Source organism: Maniola jurtina, chromosome 10 (genome assembly GCF_905333055.1).
Source record: "Maniola jurtina chromosome 10, ilManJurt1.1, whole genome shotgun sequence".
Lineage (NCBI taxonomy): Eukaryota > Metazoa > Arthropoda > Insecta > Lepidoptera > Nymphalidae > Maniola > Maniola jurtina.
Window position 1 is genome coordinate 4,991,540 of NC_060038.1, and position 25,948 is coordinate 5,017,487.

The 25,948-nt window shown below is 37.4% G+C and overlaps 1 protein-coding gene across 1 annotated transcript in view; it reads right to left on the reverse strand.

Moving 5' to 3' along the window:
* Positions 1 to 25,948, reverse strand: part of LOC123869010 (suppressor of lurcher protein 1-like) — a 297,510-nt gene that overhangs the window by 92,883 nt on the left and 178,679 nt on the right. Inside the window, exons 9-10 of the mRNA XM_045911732.1 lie at positions 24,236 to 24,358; positions 23,033 to 23,104 (exon numbers count right to left, since the gene is read on the reverse strand). Of these exons, the coding sequence (XP_045767688.1) occupies positions 23,033 to 23,104; positions 24,236 to 24,358 (195 nt within the window). The remainder of the gene's footprint in view (positions 1 to 23,032; positions 23,105 to 24,235; positions 24,359 to 25,948) is intronic.

The following is a 25,948-nucleotide window of genomic DNA, read 5'->3' on the forward strand; positions in this document are numbered from 1 at the left end:
TTTCTGATGTGGAAGCTGCTTATTGGTATCTAAGCGTAGCCAACTTTCAGCCTGCTATATCAACACCCTAAATAAGATGGCAGAATGTTGAGGCTTGAAGAAACGAACAACCTTGTTTGATGGTGCGTACTCGGAAAGATCTTAAATTGATGCTAGTGATGGGCAAAGTCTAAGAGAAATACTAACACAAGCAACTCTAGATATACTTTAATTTTGTTAATTAATTAATTTGAACTAATTAATTTGATCAAATAGAACCACAGTACGCAAACTAGAGTTACGAGAAGACACTTTATTCGAATGAGTGCGGAACCTTTTTTGTTCGACGATTAGGTAATTTATTTAGGGAATAATTTTTGCTTACTTTTTAACCTCCGACCCAAAAAGAGGGGTGTTATAAGTTTGACGTGTGTATCTGTATATCTGTGTATCTGTCTGTGGCATCGTAGCTCCTAAACTAATGAACCGATTTTAATTTAGTTTTTTTTGTTTTGAAGGTGGCTTGATTGAGAGTGTTCTTAGCTTATAATTCAAGAAAATCGGTTCAGACGTATGAAAGTTATCAGTTATTTTCTAGTTATTACTGTAACCTTCACTTGTCGGGGGTGTTATTTTTTAATTATACTTGTTGTAAGCATGAACTATAAAAGATTCGTCAACGAATACATCTTTTATCTATCTAAATAGTTACTATACGAGGAAATTACTAGTTTAGATATTTGCATATGTGGGTACTTTGGTTCGCCAAGCCAAGAATATTTACTTTACCTCGCTAACAATGCCTAGTACTTTTGAACTGGAAACAGATGCGCCTGTATTCTGTGTTCTGAACTTTCAACGGCCAATTATAACTTCCAAGGAGTCACTTCACATGTGTATTATACGCTGACTCTAGAAAGTTCACAAAGGCATTGAAAAAGACAAATAAAAGTCTTTGCTACTTCCAATTTCAATGTCTGCTACACAACCTCGTTTTCGTTTGGGAAAAGTTAAAGAGACGGTCTTGAATAAGGTACGGCATCCAATAATTTAGAATGGACATAGATTATACCCTGGATTAGCACATAGGCTACTTTTTATCCCGGAAAATCAAAGAGTTCCCACGAAAATTTTAAAAAACCTACATCCACGCGAACGAAGTCGCGGGTATCAGCTAGTAAACTATAATTTGACTGTTGACGACAGGTTTTTAACCGACTTCGAAAAAAAGAGGAGGTTCTCAATTCATCGGAATCTTTTTTCAAGAGTTCTGGACGATAGTGGAGTGGATATGTTTTCGCAAAGGCACTGTATAGTTTCTTATTGCGCGTGAAGCAAATAGTTAAGGTTCAAATCATAGTTATTTTTTCCAGCGTAGCTTTACTCAACCAAAAATACAAAATGTAAAAGACATTAAAATTATTTCGAATAAATAAATAAAAATGGTGGAATTCCGAAAATGGAACTATAAATATCCGTAATATAGTCCATTGATTCAAAATATTATCTACTTTTTAGCTTAACTAGCTATTTTTAGGCATAGAGGTACCTTAGTGTTGTTGTGTCCAAAATTTATGAACGAGTGAACAAATCATTCAAATCACTGGCTAGAATGGTTCAAGAACCATGACGGTGTGATTAATCTACTTTATTATCACCTAACAATACTTTATCCACGGAGAGAAGTTTGTATAGGGCTCTCTCTGTTACATAATCACACTAATATTATAAAGGAGAAAGTTTGTATGTGTGTGTGTGTATGTTTTGTTACTCCTTCACGCAAAAACTACTGGACGGATTGGGCTGAAATTTAAAATGGAGATAGATTATACCCTGGATTAGCACATAGGCTATTTTTTATCCCGGAAAATCAAAGAGTTCCCACGGGAATTTAAAAAAACCTACATCCACGCGAACGAAGTCGCGGGCATCAGCTAGTCTCACATAAATGAAAAAGACAAAAAGTTAGTGGGCATTAACCATTTTGAGTGACCAACCAATCACAAACGAGTTTCTGTTTTTGTTTCCATAGATACTAGTAGAGTATGGGTACGTATGGGATTGTATGACATTACTTAAAGAGAGAGCCCTATATTAACTTCTCTCCGTGGATAAAGATAGTGGATTAAACGTAATGTATTGTTTTCTAAATACAAGCAGAGTTTATAGAAGCAAAATGACTTTTATAGATGATGTGATGATGCAGCCTAAGATGGAAATTTAGAACTTTATTCGTCTAAAGTATACAAAGGAAGTGGAAATAATTAGTATCCTCTAATCTATAGCATCTTATTAAACGATTCTTAGCATCGCTTTCAGTAGAGTTAAATCTTTAAAAGCCGACGCTACTAGTTCATTATTCAGCGTGAATCGAATATTCAGTTTTGTGACAATTTAAACTTGCAAAGCTTGAATAAAAGCGGGATAGTTTCGCAAATTTATCGCAAGACGATTCTTTGAATTAAAAATTTGTGTTAAGTGTTAATATAATAAGGCTGATAGGTACTTTAGTTTCGGAAAGATATAAGAAATTCAGCCAATAGCGATGATTACAATTATTGCGATTCATTAATGATGATAAAATGCTCCCTCTAGGTGGACAGACTTCATCAAACGCGGAGTGCCGCTGGATTCAGGAGGTTCAAGGACATAGCGTGTGGAAGTCCCTACAAGAGAATTTTGTCCAGCCGTGGACATCTGCTGGTTGACAATGTTGATGATAATAAATAATTCATAAGTTTAATGTTAATTATGACTCATGATCAATAACAGCCGCCAAGTCATTGCGATTGTCACATTGTAGCTATCAATCTATGCCGGTAGACCCCAGGGTAATTAGTAATTACAACTTAGGTACTAATTTTGACATCTTCATAGATTTTTGCTTGAAATATTTCTTCTATAGGTATAGCCAGGCATTTCAGTGCAATGGAAAGTGCTTTCAAAAGAGAAAGAATAGCCCTCCACTAGACAAGATTAAAACCAACCTAGATATTACAAATTCCCAAATTACCACTACTGGGTACATACTTACATAGTATAGGATCACACCGCTTTTAATAACTCTATAAGTAAACAGCTCATAAAAATTCTAAATCTCAAGTACCAAATAAATCGCAATAATAGTCGTAAATTCGCAAATAAGTGCACCAGTGCGACAGAGTCGATGCAATTAAGCGAATCGTCAACTGAAGAACCCTAACGAGCGGCACGATTGCTAATACTGAGTTTACGTAGCAAATTAAACCATTCACTGTATCTAAGTACTTTGATTTTTGGGCTGACTAAGGCAAAAAGTTTACAAGAACTGGGAAATTGTACAGTTCTATACGAATTTAAAACTAGAATTAAAATCATTATCTATAACTCCAAATTTGAAAAACCCCCGACACAAAAACCTCTAGGTATAAGAAAACTAGAAAGAGCTGATAACTTTCAAACGGCTGAACCGATTTTCTTCGATTATAGCTAAGAACACTCTCGATCAAGCTACATTTCAAAAAAAAAACTAAATTAAAACCGGTTCATTAGTTTAGGAGCTACGATGCCACAGACAGATACACAGATACACACGTAAACTTATAACGCCCCTCTTTTTGGGTCGCGGGTTAAAAACTTCTCACCTCAGTGCTTGATTATTGCACTGCAAAGTGTTTGAAAAATGTTGCCAATGAAATTTTAAGTATCCGAGACATCTATTCGCTACCTATAGATATAGGCCTCATAAAAATCTAAAGTTGGCATCCTAAGGTGCTGGAATAATGCTGGATAGGAAAGTACAGCGTTAGAAGACACCTCATTAGATGGATAGACATTATTTGAGTAGCATGGAGCCGCTGGATTTAAGGGCGCGGTGGTGTATGGAGACCCAATACGCTGGATTGAAGGGCGCGGTGGTGTGTGGAGACCCATGTCCAGCATCGGACGTCTGTCGTTTGACGACAACGACAATGACGACGATGCTTTGAAGTTAAAAAATAGTTATTTAGTTGCGATCTGGCACTTTACAACTATAATACAAATTCTACTTGGAGTACTTAACCATATGTTTTGTTATGATTTTATTACTCATGGTCAAAGCACGATGTTAAGACAAAGTTAAGTCTGCTAATCAGTTAGCTGTTGATTTATATCAACAGGTTAATATTACTTAACTAGCTGATACCCGCGACTTCGTTCGCGTGGATGTAGGTTTTTTAAAATTCCTGTGGGAACTCTTTTATTTTCCGGGATAAAAAGTAGCCTATGTGCTAATCCAGGGTATAATCTATCTCCATTCTAAATTTCAGCCCAATCCGTCCAGTAGTTTTTGCGTGAAGGAGTAACAAACATACACACACACACACACACACACACATACAAACTTTCTCCTTTATAATATTAGTGTGATTATCGTCGCTCGACAATTTATATCAATTTATCGTTAGTATAGTCTATACGTAAACGTAGATTAATTTAGTTATAGCTTATACCTATACATTATATTAAAAGATTTATTTATAGTAATAAATACTGTTAATTAAAATTAATCCGCAGATCTCGCACTCGGTGGACATGATAGTCCCTACAAGAGACCTATGTCCAGCTACAGATGTATATCGGTTGATGATGATAAAGACAACGACGAATCAACGATGAAACTAGTCGGGTTTACGTTGACTTACCACGTGTGTACAGCCGGGATCATCTATATTTATAGCAAGAGCAACCGCCGAGTTTCTTGCTGGTTCTTCTCGGTGGGAACGGTATTCCGAACCAGTGGTAAATTATTTTGACGATTCAAAAGCACTTGTAAAAGTTTACTTGTATAAACATTAAAATATATTCTATTATATTATTCTATTCTATTCTTATTCTATTCTATATTACTGCCATAGAGATTTAGTGAGATTAGCACTTGAAACACTGTGAATAATGTCTGCTGTTTTTAAATAATTCTACGTCATATATCATTACTTAGAATTTAGAATGAACAGGCACAATAGCTACTAGGTATATCATCGATGGGTATATCCTATTAGCCTACATCTCAACCGCAACACAAATGCTAGATAATCGAAATTTGCTCTTACAAATACAATTTAGTCCAGCAACAATTACTATAATTTGTGCTGACTAAGAAGGGTTTAATAGGACTAGAATTGGATATTTTTGTGCGTGTGCCTGGTTTTACTTTTGCCCGGTCAACTAAACGATGTTTATTTAGAAAATTAAATATTCGGGTGTGCGAATTTTCGTTTTGGCTAGAAAGGGTCTCAGTCGACCTAATTTAAAGTTGAATATTTTGTTAAACCAAACTAAACAGCCTATGAACCTTTTGAATGATTACAAATTAGGCTTCGCTCAGTTACAACGGGCACTGCCCGTGCCGACCTACGTTTGGAGATTTCTCATAACAATTACTAGCTGACGCCCGCGACTTCGTCTGCGTGGATGTAGGTTTTTTAAAATTCCCGTGGGAACTCTTTGATTTTCCGGTAGCCTATGTGCTAATCCAGGGTATAATCTATCTCCATTCTAAATTTCAGCCCAATCCGTCCAGTAGTTTTTGCGTGAAGGAGTAACAAACATACATACACACACACACACACACATACAAACTTTCTCTTTTATAATATTAGTGTGATTCATCTCATACTCGGATAGACACATATTTTGTGATCGGACGAGGTATACAAGATTGCAGCCATGGTCGGACGACGACGTATCGTGCTTTATGCGGCCAGTTTACGAGTATATACGTTGTGCCCGGACGGGGCACGGTCAGTTCATTTCATATCGTATATGTGCATCTGTACAAGATAACGCATGATTAAACGGTCCGATAGCAATGTATCGTACTTCGTTCGGGCACTTGATACGTTGCGACCGGACAGAGTACGATTTAGTATGAATTTGGTCTCATTCAAACGGGTTTTGCCGTGCTTCAGCTATTGTTGGGCAATTGTCAAAATATTTGCACCCAGACTGAGTCCGGTCCAGCGTGAATTATAAAAGTCCTGATAAACTAAATCGTTCTTCAGCCAGTCATGGGCCACGTCGGACGGATGATGTTATACGAATTAAAAAGGTTAAGCTATAGGTATGTAGTATGTACGCTTTGTTGGCTGTTGTGATTAAAACCCGCTAGGTAGAACGAAATATGTGGTCATAAAATTCACGCTCAATAAAACAATATCGGGTAGGTAGGCTGAAGGTATATTGTTTTACAGATTTTATTAAAATATAGATAAATAATTAAATTATAAAATAAGGTTTTTACGAACACTACAACCAAAGGGGTAAGGTTTATTAAAAACTGCCCTTCCAGGTCAGCCCGCTTTCATCTTAGACTGCATCATCACTTACCACCAGGTGAGTTTGCAATCAAGGGCTAACTTGTATCTGAATAAATGGAAAAACAAAAAAAGTTTAAGGCTTACTCGGTAACACAATTTGCCTACAGTCTCGTGCACCCTTTGAAATTACCTCTAGGTATAGCTACCACAAGTAACGAACTAACGTTGGCTTGCCGTTATAACGAAACACAATACGAAGCAAACATTCCCGACCTCTATTCGGTCGACGGTGGACAAACACTCGCTGCGAGGTAATCATTCGTGAAATTGCAAAGTCGTAGAGGCGAGCTTTGTTCCCTCTTTCCAACGGCTCACTGGGAGGAATGGAGATAAACCAATAACAACACTTGCAGTGGTAGAAGATAAAAAATGTTTCAGAAAAGTTTTAGAAAGTTTTGGAAGTTACTAATACCTATCCTTTTTTTATTTGAAAACCTTTTGAAAACATGTTTGTCATTGGTTGGTAACTCAAAATGCCCGCCGAAATTGCCTCTATTATTTGTATGGGATTGCGTAACAGAGAGAGCTATACTTAGTGCATAATAATACTAATAAATGTAAAGTGATTTCAAATGAGAATTTATTAGTCGGGTAAAATTGTAATTTACAAAAATTATTACAGAGCGGACATCAGAGCATCGTTGCAATGGATGGGCTGGACTAAACAAAGGCAGGCGCAGGGACGAAACAAATGAAAACCCAAAAAAAATGTTGGACGCATTCCAGATGGTCGAGTACAGGCCGAGAAAGACCCTAGAAGTTGCTAAATTGACGGAGCAAAGTAGGACATATTATGAGAGTTTTGTATGAAAAAAAAAAAATTTTGGAAAATCCTCAACCATCAATCCTCAATCATCAATGTTAGTAGATAAAAATACCAATACCAATAAATGGATACTCTGGAAGATAATATTAAAAAGAATTCAATAAAACCGATCCGCTATCTTGTTAGTACAAGAACAATTAAAGACCGAGTATTACTGAGACGGAATTATGAATGGAAAGGAATATCTTTTTGCCGTTGTATAATTGCTTGAATCTCTAGAAGAAGTGTATTTAGTGGTAAAGACTATCTATTAAAAGGAAGACCAAATTATAACGTTGTATTTTACTTCTTCAGTTGTGGCTGAACGCCCTCTACTAATTATTACTGAATTAGCAAATATGATTAGGAACAGTTCGCACCGAACGCTCGCTCAGAGCGGTATTGTCTCGAGGGTGTGTATTTATTGCTCCGATAGTATTCGAAAGAGCGCGTTCGCGGCAGTGTCTGCGCGTGCGGAGTCGACGGCGTCGCTCGGGCGTATAAAGTTGAACAATGCTGGATCCGCCCTTGCCTGAGGACGAGAGTATGTCCGGCGAATCTCGACACTCCAACATGAATAATAACGAAGAATCTAACTCAGGAGGGGCGAATAAAAGAGCGAGGGAGTCAGACTCTACGAATGGATGGACTTATGTTGGTAGACACGGCAAAAGAAGGGCCAGAACGTACACAGAGAAGAACACTGAAGAAGAAAATACAATAGAAGTGGGAATTTACTCTAAGGAGTCGATTCCAAAACAGTTTCAGTTGGCTAAATTGCTTCGTAGCGAAAATATTACTGACGTCACTAGAATTAGATACGTTAATCCATACAAAGTCCGTATCCAATTTAGTAATATAGAAAGCGCTGAAAAACTGGTTTCGTGTAATACCTTTTTAGAAAAAGGATGGAGAATACAAAAAACTTATGAAGTGGGGATATCATATGGGATAATTAGAAATGTAGAAATTGAGTTACCTGAAGAAGAAATTAAAGAAAACATACGCACAGAACACGAACTAGTGTCAGTGAAAAGACTCATGCGAAGAAATGATGACGAAACTGGATGGTTACCAAGCGAAACAATTCGCCTTGGATTCAAAGGTACGGCAGTGCCTCCATATGTATATGTTTGCGATATGAGAATCCAAATCGAAAAGTATGTTTTTTCAGTCACGCAATGTACCAAATGCTGGCGTTTTGGCCATAGCAAAAATAATTGCCCAAATAAAAAAATTGTATGCCCGAAATGTACAGGAAATCACGATAATTGCGAAACTACGAATTTCAAGTGCGTTAATTGCTCAGGCCCACATTGGTCACTGAATAAGTCATGTCCGATCTACAAAAAAGAGAAAAAAATACGTGAAATAATGTCACAGTTTAATGTTACTTACAAAAAAGCTTCAACAATGTATGCTCCGCCATCTCCGCCGAATCAAAAAGATTTTCCCAAATTTGCATCCTGTGATACTGACCTATCTCATGCCGAATCTATGGAATCTCTACCTCGAAGAAGCTATGCCGAAGCTGCTAAAGAAAATTATAGTGATGAACCTAAACCTACAACTTCTCGTCGAGATGAATCCAACAAGAAGAAAAAGAGGAAAGGTAAAGAAAAGAAAGATAGGGAATTTGAAGAGGATGATTTTTGGAACAGAAGAGGAGATACGAAAGACAATCTTGCACAAAGTGGAGATGAAGAGACAACTAAAAAGAAAGCCTCTTGTGCTGAACTACTTGAAAGAATTGCTGAAATATTATTTATGAAGTCATATTCTATAACGAAGAAGACTGTAGAAGTGTTAAAACTAATATGGGAATGGTTTTTAACTTTTGCTGAAGATAAATTTCCTAGCCTTGCTCTAATTAAACAATTATTTAATAAATTTAATGGAAAGTAGTCTAAAAATAATTCAATGGAATGCTCAAAGTATCAAAAACAAATTAGTCGTATTTAAACAATTGTTAAATCAAGAGAAAATTCATATCGCAGTTGTATGTGAAACATGGTTAGATGTCGATACAAATTTAAATATTTATGGTTACGAATGTTTCCGACAAGATCGGTGGGATGGCTATGGGGGCATTGCAGTTTTTATTCATCGATCTGTTAAAGCAAAAACAGTTCCCATATTAAATACGAGTAATACAGGTATCGAGTTAATGCATGTTAAAATTTATAACTGTCCAGTTTTAAAAGATATAATTGCTGTATACTGCCCTCCTTCTATTAGAACAAGTCAGAGTGATTGGGAATTTGTGTTGTCTATTGTGGATAAAGATAGCTTAATTTTAGGTGATTTTAACGGCCATCACTCCAACTGGTCTAATAGGACGGATCTTCGAGGTACTCAAATATGTGATGCTTTATTTGAAAGCAACTTTGTCACATTAAACAATCTAGAGTCGACACGTGTTAAGCTCGTTAATGGTAGGTTACAAAAATCTGCTCCTGATTTATCGATTGCATCTCTAAATTTAGCTCTCAAATTAAATTGGAATGTGTGTAACGAGTCACTAGGCAGTGATCACCTAATTATTAAAATTGCAATAGACTTTAATCCATCATTTAAGCCCACTGTAAGAAGAAATTTTAGAAAAGCGGACTGGCCGAAATATAGGGATTATCTGGATAATATTTTTTCTCACTTTATCCTACCCCTCGACCCCCAAGAAGCATATGATCTTTTTATTAATCATTTGATTGAAGCAGCAGATAAATACATACCTATTATTAAAATTAATGAGAACCCTGCTAAAAAATTTACCCCTAGGCATTATTGGAATGCAAACTTATCAAAAATAATTGCTGAACGTCGGTTGGCGCTTTCAAAATTTCGAAAAAACCCTACCCCAGCTAATTTAGATATACTTCAAAACAAGATTAAGGAATCCCAAAGATTAATACGAAGGGCGGAATCATTGTCTTGGCAGAAAGATTGTTCGTCGCTTGATGAGGTTTCAACCGCTAAAGAAATGTGGGATCGCATGCGCTGGTTTAAAGGTCACAGAGTTTCGAGGCCCTATATTGATAACGAAAATGCTAATTCTTTTTTAAAATCTTTTACCCCCGACTATGTTTCCCTACCAGCCCCTATTTTTAATATTAACAACCCACAGTTAGAATGCCCTATATCCATATGTGAAGTGGAAAACTCAATCAAATCTAAAAACACAGCTCCTGGATGTGATAGTATATCGTACTCTATGATACGGAATTTACCCAAGAAGGGACTGCTTATTTTGTTGCAGCTATATAATTTGTTTTTTTCACTTAATGTAGTTCCATGGCAATGGAGGGATATAACAATAATTGCAATACCAAAACCAGGCAGAGATCCTAATTTAAGCTCATCTTTTAGACCAATCTCACTAATTTCCTGTTTGTGTAAAACATTTCATTCAATTATACATAAAAGGTTAGAGTGGTATTTTGAACATAATAATCTTTTCTCCGAGGCTACAGTAGGGTTTCGGAAAGCTAGATCATGTCACGATAGTTTAAGTCGATTGGTGTCTACCATACAGATGGCTTTCTCCCATAACCAAACAACTCTTGCCTGTTTTATCGATATAAATAATGCGTATAATAATGTCAATATAACAATGCTTTTGAAAACATTACACGATCATGGTGTTGGTGTGAAGATATGTGATTATTTATGGAATTTCCTTAACGAGCGACGACTTAAAATTCGTATTCATGACGATGAAATAAGCAGAACTGCTTGTTTAGGATTAGCACAGGGAGATCCCTTGTCTCCGCTATTGTTTAATGTGGCAACAATACAGATATGTCAACAGATTCAGTCCTTGCACAGTGTCAAGATATCGCAATTTGCTGATGATTATGTAATTTACTATTCAGATAAGAATCTCACTCGTGCTCAAAACGAAGTACAAATAGCACTAGAATTATTTAATAAGTTAATCAATAATTTAGGTCTTGACATTTCTCCAGTCAAAAGTAAAATTTGCTTATTCTCGAAAGGTAGAAGACAAAGTGCTATACACCTTGAGGTCGATAATTGTCAACTAGAACTTGTGGAAAATGTCAAGTACCTTGGGCTTTGGCTTGATCGCTCGCTACGTTGGAGTAAACATATAAAGGAGACTACCCAAAAAGTTTTACGATTTTTAAACATTTTCAAAATTTTAACAGGGTCTAGTTGGGGTGTCCACCCTACGCATTTACGACGTCTTTACATTTCTATTATTCGGAGCAGGTTAGACTACGGAAGTTTTTTGTACGATAACGCTGCGAAATGTCATCTAAAGAAGCTGGATATGGTACAAAATCGAGCCATGCGAATAATAGGAAACTTCATTAAAACGACACCCATACATGCTATGGAAAGCGAGCTGTTTCTACAACCGCTGTATATTCGCAGACGTTACTTAGCGGGCAAGTTTTGGTTTAAAGCTAAATCTTTTCATAGTAATAAGGTGATAGACCTGCTGAGTGAATTATCTCAATTATGTGAAACCCCAAGTAATTGGTTAAATAAACGTAAACCTCTATTAGTAATGATTCATCAAGAACTAAATTCTGTCCCCATATATAGAAGTAGACAACTAGAAATGTTTTCCCTGGAAACTTGGGTGAGCAACTTGAATGTTAATGACTTTGTTAGATGTGATATTCCCTCTATTAATAAACCTAAAAAAGAGTATACTGCACACCAATTAAAAACAGTAGTCGAGCAATTTCTTGCAAATTCTTATAACAGCTTTTACCCAATTTACACAGATGGATCAAAAGAATACGACGCATCTGGTGCTGCAGTTTATGATGAGCACACTAATAGCTACTCTAAATTTAAATACGATCAAAACCATTGTATAATGGTTATTGAACTATTGGCTATTTCAGAAGCGTTGTCATACATTGAATCAGTTGATGTCAGCAGGATTGTTATCCTTACCGATTCGAAAAGTGCCCTGCAGCATTTGGCTCGATGCACCTCGACTTATCGAGGCTCCCCGATTGCCTACAAAATTATAAAACAAATCTTGGATTTTAATTCAGGATCTAAGTCTGTTTATTTACAGTGGATTCCATCGCATGTTGACATTACCGGCAATGAAAAGGTGGACACCCTTGCTAAACAAGCCTGCCTCGATGGTGTGAACATGGCACTAGAACCTTTTTTTTCAGATCTTATTTGGCATGTAAGAGTGAGGTGTTATTCTCTCTGGAACGAGTATTTTGATGAGCGATCCAGGGAGAAGGGCATCTGGTACAGGACGATGCAGTCCCAACCATGGAGGTTTTGTTGGTTTGATAAATACAAAACCAGTCGATCAGACCTAATTACAGCTTTTAGGCTTCGCTCCGGACACATTCCTACTAATAAATTTGCCTTTCTCATGAAAAAGTCAGATTCTTCCAATTGCTCCACGTGTGGAGTAATTGAAGATATTTACCATGTGTTGTTGGAGTGTGTTCGGAATGAATCGTTTAGGTTAAGCTTATGTAATATTTTTGATTTAAATTTTAACATTTTTGATTGTGTTACGTTTCTTTCATTTCCTGCGTGTGATCAAGCTAAATTACTATATAAGTTAAGTAGAATATTTTTTAAGATTCGAAGTAAGTAAGTTAATGTAAGTGTGAAGTTGATTGTAAATAATAAAGCGACATAGTCACTTAGTGACTAAGCTTTTCAATAAAGAGTTAAAAAAAAAAAAAAAAAAATATGATTAGGAATAGGAACATTAGAGATTTTACACAAAACGGTTTAACTACTATGTGGATAATCCTGATGGCGTTGCATTTGCGCCCAGATTGACGAAGTTGTTGTCGTCACTATGCAATAGACATCCAATGATGGAGAAAGGTTTCTTATAGGGATTTCCACGTACCTCGATCTTGCACCGTCTGTGCTCTGTATACCTTGACTCGTCTAATGTCGTTTTTACACTGTTTCAGAAGGCAAACATAGTTCACAGAATGTTTCAAATATAGCATGTAGCACACTCTAAACTTTTACTTATATAACAATACAATAATGTAATATATTTTCTTTGTTTTTTTAAATTGTAAATATTACAATAAAACTAAAAGTTAGCCTTATCTTATTACTATACAAATCATGCCAGCGTGAAATGGTGCTAAGAATACTGGCTGCATTTCCACGCTGGACAGCCAAGCTTATCCGTTGCGCAAAAAATGAACCATCTATTTTGCTACCTATTTTTTAATGCGGCTTAAACTGGCCTACCGCCGTTTAAGATAAAAGCAAAGCTGAAATCTAAAAAATAACCTCCAATTTTCTGAATAGAGCCAATAAACTGGAAATTGAGACGAATCAAAAGATGTCAGATGGCAACTCCGGGTAGCTGCGGGAGATATGCCAAGTTGCAAGTCTCCGTTTATCAATTGGCCATAGTTTATGAAAGTTTACGTAACGTGATTTTAGTTAGTTGTGTCCGACTTGTTTCTAATGGAAGACAGTTTGGAAATACGTTATTGAAGCTAAGCGAAGTTACAAACAATGAACTACCTACTTAGGTATACCAAAAATTTATTAGATTTCATTTTATCTATAATTCTAGAACAAGTTAGGTATTCATTCTTTCAAAGTTTCAAGTTAGGTTTTCTGTCTTCAAAAAATTTGTAGATCCTATTCTTACGCATTTGGATGGGTTTTTTTAGTCATTTATCACTTTGATCGTCACGACCTCCAGACGTTGAGATTTTGGGATCTAAAAAAAGGATCAATTTCTCAGTTAGATACGGTTTTCTACATAACACCAGACATGATAGACATAAATAAGATCTTGAACCAAAAATGTTCTCACAAAGTAAATATTATCTTCAGAAAAACGCCAAAAGGATCTTTTTATGCTAGGTAGGCTTGTCTAAAATGTGAGATTGCGAAGCTAATACTTATTTTCGTTTGCATTGAAGCTCAATTAATTTACAAGTAGGTACGGAAGGAAACATTGGTTGGTCACTCAAAATGGTTAACGCCCACTGAGATTTTTGTCTCTTTCATTTGTATGGGATTACGTAACAGAGAGAGTGTTAGATACTAACTTCATTCCGTGGATTGGGCATAGATATCCCACAACTCGGGTCTGGAACATGTAAAAATCTCTCGGTAACCTATTTCCTGAGCTTTCCCCGACATGTTTAATGCAGCGATGCAGCAGGTCTGATTATTTATTTAGCAGCGCGTCAGATGTTTTATTCCGCCACTATTTTCCGGGAATGCATTTCTAGAGAGCAAAAATAATGTATAGAGCAGGATGTTTTACATATTTTTGATATACAATCTGTGTTGATGTTTGCCAAATCTAGTAGCAGTATGGAAATTGGTAAGAGCAATTTTATTAAGTGCATCAGATATTTTTTTTCATATTTTAATATATTTTTTTTTCAGAATTGCGTTAGAGTTTTGTTATATTATGCTCTCTAATATTAAAAAAAAAAATGTTTTTATTTATTCTCATTTTTCATGTACGTACTTACCAAAATTGTGGAACTAAGTACCTACAAAGTAATTATAAATCAGGTAAAACTATTGGGCTTATCTCTAAACAGAGATTTCTTCCAGCTTCCTATTCAAGATTTTGAGTAATCTTCTTTAGGGATACTTATCTAAGTAAAAAAAATCGTCTAAAAATATGAATTAATTATAATATGTATGTACTATTTATTGAAAGTATTTCTATTGTAAGATTAGCTAGTAGACAGTAAAATGTTTTAATAATCTTCACTCCAATCCATGGATTTGAATTATTAGCAACACAAAACGAAAATAACCAAGCTCTAACTACCTAGCAAGCAATTACGCAATTTAATTTTGCAATTTATTAAGAAGCAATTTTCAAAACAAAATCTAGAGGAAAGTGTTTCTTTTGAGAAATCCTTGAAAAACTTTAAAGGCATTGAAATGCACAGAGTTAATATTTAATGCTAAAAGCTGCTACAGTGGAGCGGAGATGAAACTCATTTGAAGCTAAACCGGGACGATGTCAAGGGCAAATGCCGGATTTACAAGAAGCACAAAGTTTAATCTTTTTGCTTTTTAGGGTTCCGTCCTGGATGGACCAGACGGCCGGACGACCTGGCCAGTTTTTTCATCAAACTGAAAAAAACTAGCTAAGTGCGAGTCACACTCGCACATGAAGGGTTTCATGCAAGATAACACCTTTTTATTCTTTTTAATTTTTATGGCGGCCAATTAAAAAAATTGTTCTTTGTTGTTGCTATAGCGGAAATAGAAATACACATTCTGAGAAAATAGCTACTGACAGACAGAGGGATGGACGGACAGCGGAGGTTTAGTAATAGGGTCCCTTTGGGTATGGATGTTGTTGATAACCGAAGAGTGCAAAAAAATAAAATTAAAAAGTGTTATATCTTGTATGTACTATACGGAACCCTTCGTGTGTGAGTCCGACTCGCACTTGATCGGTTTTATTTTATGCTTCGCTTTTATTGACGCTTCTGACGGCTTAATTGAGAGGTAAAGCTCCAAAGACCGTTGCCATCAGGGAGCGAGGTAGACTTTTTCAGTAAAGGAGAAATGCTATTTCATGCAGAACTCGCCATCAAGGGTGTACAAGTATATTTGTACAGATATTTGATGTATATATAGCGCCGTGTTCTCTACCAGGGTAGTAATAAAAACAAAAGAAATGAACACTAAAAAAATATATATTATAATTCACAATTTTAAGTTACAATTTGTAAACGTCAACATGATACAACGGGCTAGATGCAACTAACCAATTTCGCTACGCCGTCGCACGCGTAGCCTCTAAAATGCCTATTTACTAGTGCCTCTACATCACACCACCCCAAATTTTTATCTTAATAAAAATTAAACAAATACAAATTTCCGCAACCTTAATTTTATTTCACAATATTCGTTCTTTATTTTTCGACAACCCTAGCAATGTTTCCGATCCGCTTACCCAACAAATCATAATTTAAACACGTCACCCAGTTAAAGTGTTCCTTTGATTCGATGCATGGTACATCTCTTAACACATTATACTTGAGATGAGGTCACTAGAACTTGAGCGGGTGGCGACGGGGTCGCTGTGGCAAGTCCACTTACAATTGTTGCTATGCCCGCGCCATCCAGCCTACGTTGCACTCAACACTTCGAATGTTGGTTACATTACATTTTACATTTACACACTATCCAATAAACTATAACAATCGTCAACCACTCTAACACTCCCAATAATAAGGTTTAGTTATGTTTTCTAATAAAACATAATATATGCGGATCGGGGCCATTTTACAATACTTATTTCGTAATACTTATTGCTTAATTGCTAGTTGATACTCAAATTATTCTACTGATACCTAACGGGCGTTTTGCTGACTCTCCCACTCCGAGTAGTACGGATTGTATGAGTCGGCAAAACGTCATCGTCGCTAAATCTACATTTTTTCTTACATGTCGTTTCAGCCGGTGTTTGTCGTGGATTTTTGATATCCAAGACAAAGGCCGGTTTCAACCTGTCAATTGAAATAAGTGCTTGTCTATTGGGTAACTGTACTAAGTATGCTTTTTCCAACCGCTTTATGACGTCATAGGGACCGTCATACGGTGGTTGCAAACACTTACGCATTACATCGTTTCTAACAAAAACTTTTTTACAGTCTTTTAAGGCAGGGTGCACAAAAATAGTCCGAGAGTCTCTCTGTGTCTCGGGTTTTGGTCTTAAATTACTAATTACCTGTTTCAACTGCTTTAGATACTCCTCACCGTCCGTTATCTTACTATCCGATGGTTCGAAAAATTCTCCAGGGAGCCTCAGAGTTCGCCCAAAGGTTAATTCCGCGGCACTTACCCCTGTGTCACTGCGTGGTGCTGCACGTAGTCCCATCATAATGGTGTGCATTTCTTCAACCCACGATCTATTGTCCTTTAATCTCGCCATTAAGGCGGCCTTAAAACTACGATGCCATCGTTCGATCATGCCATTACTTTGTGGATGGTACGGTGTCGTCCTAAACTTATGAACCCCTAAATATTTCATTAACTGTCTAAAGAGACTGCTTTCAAATTGCTTTCCTTGATCTGAACTCAAATTAATAAAACACCCATGTCTAGTAATCCATCCTTCATACACGAGTTTGGCTACTGTCTTCGCACAAATATCTTTAATTGGAAATGCTTCCGGCCAACCCGTTTCTCTATCTATCATTGTAAGACAATACCTGTAGCCTTCCTCTGAAATAGTGAATGGACCTGTAATGTCAATGTGTAAATGACACATTCTATCTACTTTTGCAAATTGCCCTAAAGGTGACATAGTGTGTCTGTGAACCTTTGCTTTTTGACACTCTATGCACGACCTAGCCCAAATAGCTATATCTTTATTCATCCCAGGCCAAAAATAATTATTAGTTACCATTTTCCTTGTTGTTCTAATGCCAGGATGGCTTAGGTTATGTATTGTTTCGTATGCGATACGCCTAAACTGTTTTGGTAAGTAAGGCCTAGCCTTATCGCCTCGCAAGTTACAAACAATCGGCTTATTTACACTCGGCAAGTCAATTTTTATTAGTCTCGTATTACCGTTTTTTGTTCCTAGCAATTCTGTGAGCTCTTTGTCGTTCGCTTGCGCAATAGCCACTTCTGTGAAGTCAAGTACAGACGGGCACGAAATTGTTTCAACGCGCGATAACGCGTCCGCGGGCGCGTTCTCTTCGCCTTTTGTATAGCGTATATCCGTCGTGAACTCACTAATAAATAATAACTGACGGGTCCTTCGCGGCGTTTCTTTACTACTACTTAGCTTTTTAAACGCAAACGTTAACGGCTTATGATCTGTATACAAAACAAGATCTCGACCTTCGAACATGTTCCTAAAATATTGCACTGACAAATAAAGCGAAAGTAACTCCCTGTCGTAGGTACTGTACTTTTGTTGCGTGTCAGTCAATTTTTTCGAAAAATAACCTAACGGAACCCATTCGTTATTTACTCTTTGTTGCAATGTGCCTCCAACGCAAGTATTTGACGCGTCTGCCATTATAGCAAGCACTTGACCTGTTATCGGATACGCTAACAAAGCAGCGTTCTGTAAATTCAACTTGCATTGTTCGAAAGCTTGAACAGCACTTTCTGTCCACACTATACTACTTTTGTCACGTTTCTTTGCTCCGTGAAGATACTTATTTAATTCAGCTTGATATTCGGCTGCCTGACGCAAATGACTTCTATAGAAATTTACCATGCCTAGAAATCTACGAAGTTCCTCTACCGTTTTCGGTCTGGGAAAGTCTACAATTGCTTGGACCTTGCTTGGCAACGGCCTTAAGCCACTGGCTGACACCTCATGATTCAAAAACTCAACTTTATCTTGTGAAAACGCACACTTTGCTAAATTAATAGTTAGTCCAACTTGTTGTAATCTTTCAAAAACGGCCTCTAAATGTTTTTCGTGGAGCGAACTATTTTCGCTAGCTATTATTAAATCATCTAAGTATGAAAAAACAAATTCAGTTTTATAATTCGCACAATCCGGGTTATTTTGCTGAAAATTTGCCTCTAAATCCTGTAAAACATAATTATTCATGAAACGTTGAAACGTCTGTGCTGCGTTTCTTAAACCGAAAGACATACATGGCCATTCAAATAAACCAAAAGGTGTAATGATTGCTGTTTTCTCCACGTCATCCTCTGCTATCGGAATAAAATGATACGCTCGGTTAATATCAATCCTGCTAAATACTTTCTTATCGGCTAAAATAAACGTAAAATCCTTTATGTGAGGAATTGGGTATCTATCAGGCTTCGTAATTGCATTCAGCGCTCTATAGTCTCCACACGGCCTTATATTACCATCTTTTTTAGGTACAACGTGTAGAGGACTCGCCCACGCACTCTTTGACGGGCGGCAAATACCCATTTCCTGCATAAGGCGAAATTCTTCTCTTACCTTTTTAAATCGGTCCGGCGGCAGCGGCCTTGGGCGCGCATGCACCGGAGGTCCTGAAGTCTCGATGTGGTGTCTTACGCTGTGACGTGGTGGTTCTTTGAACGTCGCTGGCATTGTCAATTCTGGGAACCTACTTAGGAGAGAATAACATGGATGCGATTCGGCTATAGTAAAAATAGATGAATGCTCCGAGTTTACTATAGTGGAAATTACATACATGTTAGTCTCTTGATTTAACAATCGTCTATTTCTTAAGTCTACTAACAAATTATACTTAGCTAAAAAATCCGCTCCTAAAATGGGTTGTTTAACGTCGGCTATTACAAAAGTCCACTTAAACGCACGACGCAATCTTAAATTTAACACTAGAGTCTTTGTTCCGAAAGTTTGTATTTCACTACCATTCGCGGCATAAAGTTTGTATTTATTATTTACTGTACTATCACACACTGATTTATAACTTTTAGGCAACACTGAAATGTTCGCACCTGTGTCTATTAAATAACGTATGCCATTGTCTTTATCCGTAATACATAAACGGTGGTTCCCAAATTCGACGCAGGTACCCACCGGTTCCACCTGCATCTTCACTAGTTTTCCTGCTTCGTATTCCAGGTGCACGGCTGTTCGCAGCGATTAGCTCTCTGCCTATATTTAAAATGATGCACGCAGAGCCAGTCTGGGCTATCCGGGGTACGTCTGGACCTGCTGTCCTCTCGTCCTCGGGAACGCGAACGACCACGGAACCTTCCGCGACCTCGCCTGCCTCGCCAACTGTCTCTGGACCTGTCCAGCTGGTCCAACCTCGCATGGATCCTGGCTATTTCAGCTGCCATCGACGAATTTCCGGGTACCGCCTCCTTTGCTGCCACTTCTGCTACCGGTTGGGACTTCATAGTTTCCATTACTTTGTCAGCAATCACGGCTAGTCTATCTAGATCTTTAGCTTCTGTCGCAGCCAGAACGCCTCGTGCTGCTGCTGGTAGCAGATTCTGCCATAAAACGCTTAGGGTCTCATTATTAATTTTACCCCTGGCCAGATCCTGCATCTTTCGGAGGAGGTGGCTGGGTTTCTGATCACCCAGTTCCATCTCCCCGATGAGCTTCTGTATCTGGCGGTTCTCCGACTCTTCATATATGTTCAGCAACCTTTCTTTAAGTACCTCGTACTTACGCACCTCCGGAGGATTGATCAGGATGTCTGTCACTTGTTGTATGACATCCTTACCCAGCTTGGATACCACTATATTATACTTGGATGCGTCTCCTTGTTTTTGTGGTGCCAGTATTGCTTCCAGCTGGATAAACCAGACCCTAGGTTGGTCGGTCCAAAACTCCGGGATCTTCGACGTGATAGATATCGACGCTAAATACGTGTCTTCATCCTTCACTACTGTCGTAGGTTGCGCCATTTTTAAAGTTTTTTAGTTCTTCACTTCCTTGCACGTGTTAACTTGAGTTGCCCTAGCTTACGTTACGTTACTATTTTAATAAAATTAACACGCGCTACCCTGGTAGTTCAAAGTCTGAGTCACCAATGTACAAGTATATTTGTACAGATATTTGATGTATATATAGCGCCGTGTTCTCTACCAGGGTAGTAATAAAAACAAAAGAAATGAACACTAAAAAAATATATATTATAATTCACAATTTTAAGTTACAATTTGTAAACGTCAACATGATACAACGGGCTAGATGCAACTAACCAATTTCGCTACGCCGTCGCACGCGTAGCCTCTAAAATGCCTATTTACTAGTGCCTCTACAAAGGGATTTTCAATTATGTATTCAGACATCGATTGACACTTTTTAATTCCAATTTTTTTAAATTCATTACCGAATGTATTATGTATATAATTGTCATTTTTATTTAGATAATTTTAAGTATTTCTTCACAGCCAAATCAGAAATAAAGAAATCCGTAGTAAATATGAGTAATCGACATAGCTTGAATACATTGCGAGGCTAAAGTAGCAATGGGTAGGACACATAAGTACTGAGCTCGAAAAACTGATAGACAGTGGAGGTCCCCTCAATAGCACCAGAGCGTCCAGCGTTGGTAGACACAACTAAGACTTTAGATAGAAAGAGCTCTAAGCGAGTCGCTAGGAACCCACACGGTCGTCTTATGTGTCGATCTTTGCAAAAGAACTATGCCCAGCAGTAGACGTCCATCGATTAGAACGATGCCGATTATGAAGTAGAAACCGACTGTTATGAAACTTATATTTATTATATTTTAGCCTTATTTTTACGATAAGCATCGAAAAATTTTCCCGAAAATAATCTAGACTCAAAACCTCAAAGGCTCATTTTCATTGCATGGTAATTCGGTCAATACACAGCATGCAAGAATTTCCGACAGGTTACATACCTACTCGTAACGAGTAGGTAATGGCAAAATCCACTAGTTGATAGAAATATTAAGTACCAGCGTTTAAGAAAACCCTCGAAGCGTTTTCTATCTACCAATGAAAGTAAGTGAGTATAGGTAACTATAATAAGTTAACGCAGTGCCCGGTAAAACCGACTGTGGTTTTTGGCACTAAATATAATAAAAATGCCCTGTACCTAAGTAAGGTTTTTTCTCGTGATGTTATTTGGATCATCAAAAACGCATGTATCAAGCTGTCATTTGCACGTGCTTGCAAGCAAATGTAATTTATCATTCGAATCTATATTCCAATAAGGAATAATCTCAATCCTTTCATAAAGCTTTTGAGCTTTTTAAATAAAATGCTATTGCGGTGAACTGTTACATTGTCAAAACCGAAGAGATTAATTAATATACAGACTCGTATCGCCGTATTCTTTACTTCCTTTTTACATCCGGCCTACATTTAAATTGGTTACGCTGGTTATACAATAAATGAAATAAAGTGAAATACAAGCAGCAATTTTTGGTACATTTATGGTAGTCAAAACGGTGAACAAATAAATGGATGAAAGTATGAGTAGGTACCTACCTCGGAATGAAAGAGTTAGATACTAGTATGCACATAGACTCCATTAGGTAGATAATTAGGTCTTTTATAATATCTGTTTTTTTTTTGGAGACAGTCTTAGATTAATGATAAATCTATGGAGACGGTTGAGCCTCGTTGAGAAAATGCGAGTTTGTCCATAGGCGCGACGTAAAAACGCGGCGTAAAAAATCTTTAGCAGCTTTAGGAGCTTTCTCATTCTATAAGATGACCTTTAGCATGAGTGGGTTGAAAAATAATCCAATCTAGAGAAAACAACGTGGATATTTATATGTCTGAGAAAAACTTATGAAATATGGCTACTCTATAATATAACCAAAACGGTATTACAATTATGTTTATTTCGATTACATTCGAATATAATTGGAGTGATTAAGCCGCGTCAGCAATGCATAAATAATAAGAGACTTATTTAAATAAATAATTAAAATATTTAATTGAACGAAAGCATTGTTCGATTTTCATTTGTCATTAATATTAAGTAAGTATTATAAAATGTTACCAGTAGTACAGCTACGGAAATATTTCATAATATTCAATACCTATACAAACTTATTACTTAGTTGGATAGAAGCAGGCGTTCTTTTGTACAAGTCCATGATATACCTACCTACAAGGAAACACAACAATTGCTAAAATCCACCAAAACAGATACTGTATGGTATTACGTGCAGCATGCGATATGCACCGCCCGCCCTTCCACTATTACAGACGCTGGAAAAGGAAGCCACTGGCACAACCTAGAGGTACTCTGACACCAGAGCATTTTCAAGAGATAAGGACCTCCTGAGGAGTCTCCGGTACTTTGAGTGTGTTCTGATTTTACTTAGTAATTAATATTCTATTACTTACCCGAAGAGCTCCAACAATGTCTTATTAATTCTTGCACTTAACTAACTTAGCTCTCTGTTCTAGCCTCTTGATCCTAAGTTGTTTATTAATATCCTCTATAACCATGAATCATGATCTAAATTCTAGTTTGAAATTATAATTTAGTACTTACTTGTTGCGCTAACTTCAGGCCCCAGGGACTCGAACGCCTTCCCAAAGCTTAGTTTCAAAAGTCGATCAGAATCTGTAAAGAAACAACTTCATGAACAAAAAGCGCCATCTAGCAAGCGTACGGCGAACCGTTTCGTAGTTTTCACTAAGTTTTCAGCTCCATTCAACCTACTTTGACAACTTGAGTTGTCAACTGTTCCAGTTAACAACGTAGTTTGGCATGATAGAACTAGATGGCGCTGTTAAAATGCAAAAATGGTTTTATTTTATTAAAGTTTTAATTATAATAGTGGCGGGAAGTGGCTGGATGATGTAGGCTGAGAGCAGGGTTTTATTAATGTCTAAAATAATAACAATTAACAATATTAATATTGTTGATCATATTGCTAATTTCACATTGAAAATAATAATTAATTAAAAAACAATAAAAACTGTCGAAAATATTTTTCAGTGAGTGTAGTATTTTGTAAATGTAGGCAGGTTGTATTTATTAAGTTTATTACCAGGATAGAAAAAAAATGTAAGAAAGAGTGCAAGATAGATAGCACCTTGTAATAAATTGATGTCTGAACTGTAATGATTTTGGATGTAATAAATACGTGTTTCATATTATATACTGCTACAGTTTTAATACGGCTCACCTACGAGTAAGTTATAAGCTATTAGAGAACTCTCTAAGCTGTCTGGAAGTTTGCCAACGCTATTCATACCCTGTTAGTTGCATTCGCAATATAATGTACAGACTCGTACATATTATTATTAAGAATGTTTGAAACGAATTATGGGTAGAAGATAGGTACCTTCCTAGTTCCTACTGCTATATTTTCTTTGAAGTTGGCTGCTAATTTGCAATGCAGTTCAACGGGTCGATTAACCTCCAAACATGATTTTGACATCTGATACTATCTACCACTATCCATACCATATTATAAATGCGAAAGTGTGTTCGTTTGTTTGGTTTTTTGGTTTGTTAGTTTGTCCTTTAATCACGTTGCAACGGAGCAAAGGTTCGACGTGATTTGTGTATGGATATATTATCATATAAGTAGTTAAAGACTTGATCGTGATATAGGCTACATTTTACTCCGGAAAATCAAAGCGCTCCCACGCGATTTTTTAAAAAGCGAAATCCACGTGGATGGTAAACGTGGTGGAAGTCGCGGGCATCAACTAGAGATTAAAAAACCCGTTTTCCAAAATTCACCTGCCGCTGTAGAGTCAGGGGGTGGCTGAAAATGGTACGTGGCAGCAAACCCCTGCCCCGGTGAGGCGGAGTTGGCGGTGAACTGCAGTAGGAGAGACGGGCCCGTTGACAGCACCTCGTAACCTGCAGGACAAAGAGATGAGGTATTAGAAAACGCAGGACGTCCAAAAGAAGCGAATACTAATTTTCTCTGGTCTCTTGCCCTTAGTGAATGAACTATGAGGGCAATGACCCATGAGTAAAGATCCCTAATCCTTATTCTGCGGCATTGACTCGTGACGATTCACTTCCTGCCCTTCAGGTCTTGAGTTTCCTATCGCAAACATCCATACAGTAATTTTGCTTAATATTAAGAGGAAAAAGCATGATCGCAGTCCAGACATTAATTTGTTTCTTCAATATACGAAGTTTCAAGTAAGCAAAAGTCTACGGCGCGGTTTTATCACTGCAAGAATTTAAGCTTGTGCAAGTCGAATATCATTTAAAAAAGTGAAGAGATCTAGGTATGAGCGCGCTTGCCTAGACGATGCTTATTCACTATTCCCTTGAAGATATTAAGGTTATACGTGGCAGGATACACAAACAGACAGAAAGGCAGCCCATACGTTAGCGGTCCGTGTCAGAAGCGCTTATTGGAAAATGTATGGATGTCTACCTTATAAGGATGCCAACATTCATGTTAAGAAATGGATGAACTCCATGTCATAATAATGAAACCTGCGTTGTCTTAAATAAAAGTCCTAGCCCCTTGGTTCGACCTGGCAGACGCAATTTCGGAACTTATAAATCCTGAATAATTATCCCTAGTCTGGTTTGTTGGGAGAATTCGGTCGTAGCTGGTTTCCACCTAACCGAAAAGCCATGCAGCCAAATGAGTTATCTCGGTACGATGTACCGGAATCGTACCGTAAATTGGCTCTAGAATAAAATGCGATATCATAGTAATGCATGAGCACTGAAACGGAAATGAAAATGCTGCAATGGATATGTAATGTCACTTCGTATGATCGAGTGTGCAACGTGAAGATTTGCAGCTACCATATCGAATGTTTACTTATTTATAGAAAGAGGTAAATAAATACAGCTTAATTTTTCACAGCTTCCAGTGTCGTCGTATGTGCGTAAGGTATGGTGTCTCTATGGAACAACAGTTACTATTTTTATTATGAACTTAACTTATTTAGAGTTATAATATGGTAATGTTCGATGGAAACGATAGGATGAGCGGCTCCGAAAGTTGTAAAAGGTTGTAAATTGTAATATGAATCGTTTTTATGGTGTTCTTAGTACAGAGCGCGTATAAGAGCCGCACTATTGCCATACACAATATCATCTTTTGACAGCTGACATCATCCCACTGTAGAGTGCGATGAACTGTCAAAGGCCGTAAGTGGTTTAGCACCTTAATGATCATATTATTTGCGCGGCGCGGTTATGCACATGCGTCAGGTGTGTGTAGCGTGTTTATAGAAAAAGGTCATAAGTGCGACAGGTTTTTGATGCAATAGTTTCGCGGAATTGCTATTCGAATTCTGAGGGCGACGGTACTTCGTACAGGTTCTTATAATATTCCAAAACATGCATGCATTCAGTACGACGATCTCCCATGCTGCTGCAGTCCCTTAAGGCCGATTCACACCAAGCACGTACACGTGACCACGCGCGTAGTGACGCGCGTGAATCCATAGACATGACAGCACGCATTACGTCTAC